Source organism: Chanos chanos, chromosome 5 (genome assembly GCF_902362185.1).
Source record: "Chanos chanos chromosome 5, fChaCha1.1, whole genome shotgun sequence".
Lineage (NCBI taxonomy): Eukaryota > Metazoa > Chordata > Actinopteri > Gonorynchiformes > Chanidae > Chanos > Chanos chanos.
In genome coordinates this window covers 9,021,854-9,027,336 of record NC_044499.1, presented here as the reverse complement: position 1 = coordinate 9,027,336, position 5,483 = coordinate 9,021,854, and the positions used below count along the sequence as shown (strand labels likewise).

Here is a 5,483-nt window from a genome sequence, read left to right as displayed (position 1 = left end):
ACCAATACTCTACAGTGTACTGTGTTGCCCAGCATTTCTGAGCATGTTGAAGGCTAGGCTAAACTATGACGTTTGTTGGGTTATATGTACAGTATTAAATGCATTCTTGACTTTCGATGGGTTTATTGGGACTAACCCCATCATAAGTCAGGCAACACCTGTATACAAATGTCCACATGTACAGACATAAACAAATAGTTTAGTATGATGCTTCATGTGTCATACTAGACGTATGAAACAGTCATGTCATAATGTACATTTACAATATATACTCATCAAACATTATGCAATTACGTTCAACTGTGACAGATGAAATACTTGCAACACATTCATGATACTGACAATTTTTTATACTTTATGTTGAATATACAGAATAAATTAACATATTCATATGCTGTTCATAACAAAACAGGGGTCAAAAGCACCTGCAAACATACCACAACAGCAAAAGCATTGCGTCATTTCTGCATTCGAGTTTGATGATCCGAAAATCTAAATTAGGCCTTTAATGCATAAGTCCCTTAAAACCACACGGAAGGCCAAAATATTAAAAGTTTTTACGTCAACCAGCCACTCAGGTCTCTGATCAAAAATGACAACAATTAGAGCATGCGGGCCTACAACCAGGCCTACTGAGAAAAGTTAGCATATCAAAACAGCTGAGAGCAGTGACTGCCAAAAAAACTTCATTTTGCATTTCAAGATCAGGATGGTAGTTACTCACATAGTATATTCTGAACAAATGGTATGGCATGAAGCATACAACCATCACTAGCACAAAACACAGGCTCTTTATCTGGGCCCAGAACTCCTGGTGAGAAAACGATGACTGACCGTATTTTTTGTAAACACAATACAAAATGTACAGTTGGCAACAGGCTAAACCTATTGTAGTCAGGAGAACTCCAGCGCTGAGAATGTAGTTTATCGTTACTACCGCCGGGTTTTTTAATGCCCCGCCGAAATTGAAGCACAGGGTTTCGTTTCGGTCTTTGCTCTGGCCGTAATTTTCGAACGTTACCGGGAGGGCCACGCACAGAATGATTACCCAGACCGCCAAGCTGGCACCCAGCGCATGAAGCCTCCGGTAGAACTCCATCCGGTCGGGTCGCTGAAAGAAGTTGACGTAACGCGCGACTAGAATAACCACGTAGAAGATGATGGCCACGTACATGTGCGCGTGGATCAAGCTGCTCACTAGCTTGCAGAAATTAGTACCCAGGTGCCAGTGGTTGACAGCATAGAAGTAAATGCGGAAGGGTACAGACAGCAGGAAGAGGATGTGGACCACAATGAGGTTGACTACAGCCAGGGTGGTGACTGAGCGTATGTTTGACTTAAGGACGCCGATCATCATCGCAACGCTCACGATCCCCCCAAGGAAGACAATGATGTATATGCCCAGAAGAGAGTATCTGTAGGCTGCCGGCAGGTCATAATACGTTCGATTGCTGTCACTCCCCATCTCGCCGGCCTTAAAAAAAAAAAACAAACAAGAAAGATTAAACCTGTGTATGTCATAATGCATTGTACAGCAATCCCCAAGTGACACGATCAGTGGAAAGGTCACAGAAGGTGCTCTGGCATGCGTAGGACTATAATCATGCTAAAATGGTTGCTTTGATTGTCTCCTCAAAGGCTTAGGCACTTCAGACCTTGGTACCAAAAAAAAAAAGAAAGAAAGAAAGAAAGAAAAAAAAAAGGCAGAATTCATGAAAGGGCAGAATTGTGCCGTGTGGCTAGAACTGGAGATATCTCTGGATTTTTTTTATGGTTTGTGTTTAATGCAGCTAGTGTTAATGCTTTCTCATTGACTTTTTCTTTTGGCCTTGTGTGATGTGAATGAATGTTCTGTTCCACCATGATGTATTTGATAGAAGCAAAAACAAAATCCTCTTTAATTGCCCTAATGTGGATTTTATATTACTGTTGTTGTTTTTTATTTTATTTTTCCTCCTCTTGGTTTAATGTTATTCCAAATGCGAAACTTTTCCTTAATTTTAATTAACCTGGAACGCAAAACAAAGCAGAAAGATTAAAATTGCAGAACATTGTTGTGTGGTAGGGTTGCAGTTGGTCACACTGTGTTCCCTTTTACAAACTCTGTGGTCAGCCAGGGAAGTTTCCAATACATTTGCACGTTACATTTTTAACGCACAAATCACTGTGTTCATGTTACAGAAGTTAAATAGTTCTCTTCTGCCCCTTGTTTTCTGCCATCTATAAGGACTCGTTTTACTGTCATATCCATTGATTGTTTATATTTTTTGTTCTCAACTAATGTATAGTGAGTGGTATTCCGACTGTAGATTATGAGTCAACATTTTGAGCATAAGCATGACTTTTTTTCCCCAACATGGACTACAGTTTAAATCTTGATAGCACAGGTATTTGGTTTGAGTCACACTGTTGAACTCCACAGCACAGTTAAGGTCTAGGTGCTGAATTGTTGAGCTCACTATACAATATTGCAATATGTATTCCCATAAGCCCCCACAACTCCTCTTCATTTGCATAAACTAAAAACCCCATAAACCTATGCCCCACCAACTTGTTTAAATCCAGGTTTTGAATCAAGCTCACCGAAATACCTGGACATGGGTATTGCCCAGGTCTGGGTCTAGCCTTAACTTGAAACTAGTTTGAGTGAGTGATTATATGAGAGGTTTGTAAATGCATGCCAGGTGAAATATCAGAGGTCCAAGGTCGGGACATCTTAATTTGGGGGTGGGTCAGTGACACGGCCAAAAAAGATGCTGGAGCATTTCCGTGTCCGTTCTTGTCTGACCTTGAATTAGTCGAGTAACACTGGAGCCTGTCCAGGACAACAGAGATAACCTTGGCATTGTAACAACATGTATCAACATTAGAAATCATAGATTTGTTAGAACTAAGGAACAGGTTCAGGCTGCAGGTCAATGGCAATTATATCAGTAGTGCAGCACAATGAAAAATACAGAAATGTAGCCATACGATAACTGTTTCAGGTAAAACCACGACACAGTTATCGGTGTCATGTATGAAACCGCCGAAGACACATTTGACCGTGTAGAGTACTGTGCCCCTTAACCACCCTAAAACCATAACCACATCGGAAATTAATACACAAACAAATAAAGCAGAGAATAGCTGTCTTAATGAAGTCCTTTTCAGAGCACTAAAGAGGTGTTTGTTTGTTTGTTTGTTTGTTTGTTTTCTTTTCTTTTACAGCAGACTCCACAGAAGGGTCATGATGATTAGAGCCGTGACGCGTAATGGAGAACACTGATCGGGAAAGTGAGGCCACATTCTTAAGTAAGACATAGAACATGAAGTTGGACTAGAGAACATCAGAAAATTTTGCTCATCTTTTCATATACTTTTTGTTGTGACCCTCTGTTCCACAGTTGCTGGAACCAGTGAAGCTTTTCGAGAATTTGATGTTGCTCTGTGCACACACCCGTGCTGTTAATCTGTTTGTTGGCTCTTGAGTGGAGTCCATACAGTGGAAACTGCCTGTATGCTAGTAAAATTCTATCACATTATGTCACACAACATAAGTAATACATACTTCTTTAAGTGTCACATTCAGACCTACATGAAGACATGAGGTTAGTAATTTGTTACACAATATCCACTCGCTGTCGTTAACAGGAAGAGAAGACGGACACTACCACAGAGGTTTATGCCGAATAATGCAGACACCAGGGTCGAAGAAAATAAGTTTACATCTATGCCCAGGAAGCAGCCCTGCAAGAGGCCCAGTGCAGGAAACCAAAAGTAAAGAAAGTTACTTATTGTGGTGTTTAGTTAAGATAGTGTGTTTTCTGCTACACTATAGTATTTAATGCTATTCAAATCAAATACAGTTTAATTGCAAGACGTTAAACTTAATAGACTGTGCAAAAGCCATATGAATGAATAAAGTCAGGAATGCATTGGCACACCCATTCCTCTCTTAAATATGCTATAGAGGAAATGGTGCTTCCAAGATGTAAAACCAATAAGAGCACAGGGCAGGGGATCAGACAATGCGGAACAGGTTCCTTGATCATTAAGTGTTTGACCTTGTTTCGTTTTATGAGTGACTAAACAAGACATTCCATAAAGCTCCTCAAAGAGAGGAATGTGTATGACCCAATCATAAAATACCTCTTTGGTTTTCTGAATGCACTTGATAAGCAAGAGCTGTGGAGGGTTTGATTTGGTTTGGTTTGGTTTGGTTTGGTTTTGTTTAATTTTGTTTTGTTTTGGTTTGGTTTGGTTTGGTTTGGTTTAATTTTGTTTTGGTTTGGTTTGGTTTGTTAAGCAGTAGTTTCGGGAGCTGCACCTCCACTCTATAAAGTTAACTTTCTTCCTCTGTATTAACGGTTTTGCTCTGTGCCTGAGGTGATAAAGATCACGAGGAAAAAGCTCTGTGATAATTTTGTTAATCATTGTCTGTATTTTTGAAAGTAACCCACAGTATGCACAGGCTGTCCTGCTGCCGGAGATAAAGAGCAAGTTTAAAATAATAATTTAATAGATAAAAAAGAATGAAATGCTTTTTGATCAGCTGAACTTAAAATGCAGTGAATCTGCTCTCTGATGCTCTAGACATGTGACAAACTTTGTTCGATGTGTAAGAAAGCCCATATTGTCAGGGAGCAGGAAACCAGTTTTGAGGTAAAGGAAAAAAAAAATCGAGGTGTGAAGTTAAGTGCGTATAAACAGACGTGTGGAGAAATACACAGAAGACAAACATAGAAATCACAAACACAACCCTTGCACTGAAATTTAGAGGATCACAAGCTCCAGCTGACAAGAATTCCCAAAAGCACCGGCCAATAACATCAGTCTATGTTCAGAGACATAACCCAGGGTTCCCAGACGCCACATCAGTTAAGTCTCTGCTACACAGCTCTGTGAAGTGTCCTTTAGGGTCCAATTCCTACCTACCATCTTGATGGGGTGGGTGTCTGAGGGTATGCAGTTGACCATGTTTCCCTGGGCAGGGTTATGCAGACAGGCCACTGTCTACTATATTAGCACATATGTGTTCGTGTTTTCAAGAAAATCTCAGATTATGCTTGAATAGGTCTTGTAGAGTTATCTTCTCAGTCATACATTCAAAGTTACCAAAGGCAAAAATGTACTGATGACAGAAGTGAGTATACCGAAAAAAAAAAAAAACAACTTATTATGTACATTATGCCTGAACATTTAGCAGGCATAATAGACATGAGGCCTCGGAGGATCAAATTAAAAAGCAGAAAGAGGACAGTGTGTGAGTCTTCCTAGGTACTATAGCTGATAAAGTCTCACAGAAAGGGCTAATGAGCACACCACATCAGATTTTTACCACTAAATATGTGTAAAATATTTTAAAGCATTAAGACTGTTATAACTATTCTGCTCTGTTTGACTACGTTTCTGAGCTGCAATTCTAAGTGCCATTTTATGTGGTGGCTGAGTGCATGCAGGAGCGCACTAAAGAAGAAGTCACACTAGAACACTGTGAATGC

General features: G+C 40.0%; 1 protein-coding gene across 1 annotated transcript; it reads right to left on the bottom strand.

Moving 5' to 3' along the window:
* Window positions 1–586: 586 nt before the first annotated feature.
* Window positions 587–1,465, bottom strand: LOC115812110 (probable G-protein coupled receptor 141). Its single transcript, XM_030774601.1, has one exon. The coding sequence runs from the start codon at window positions 1,463–1,465 to the stop codon at window positions 587–589; it is 879 nt and encodes a 292-aa protein (XP_030630461.1).
* Window positions 1,466–5,483: the final 4,018 nt, after the last annotated feature.

What these genes read in the sequence shown, in the direction of transcription:
- LOC115812110 (XM_030774601.1), bottom strand. Translation starts at nt 1,465, where the DNA reads ATGGGGAGTGACAGCAATCGAACGTATTATGACCTGCCGGCAGCCTAC.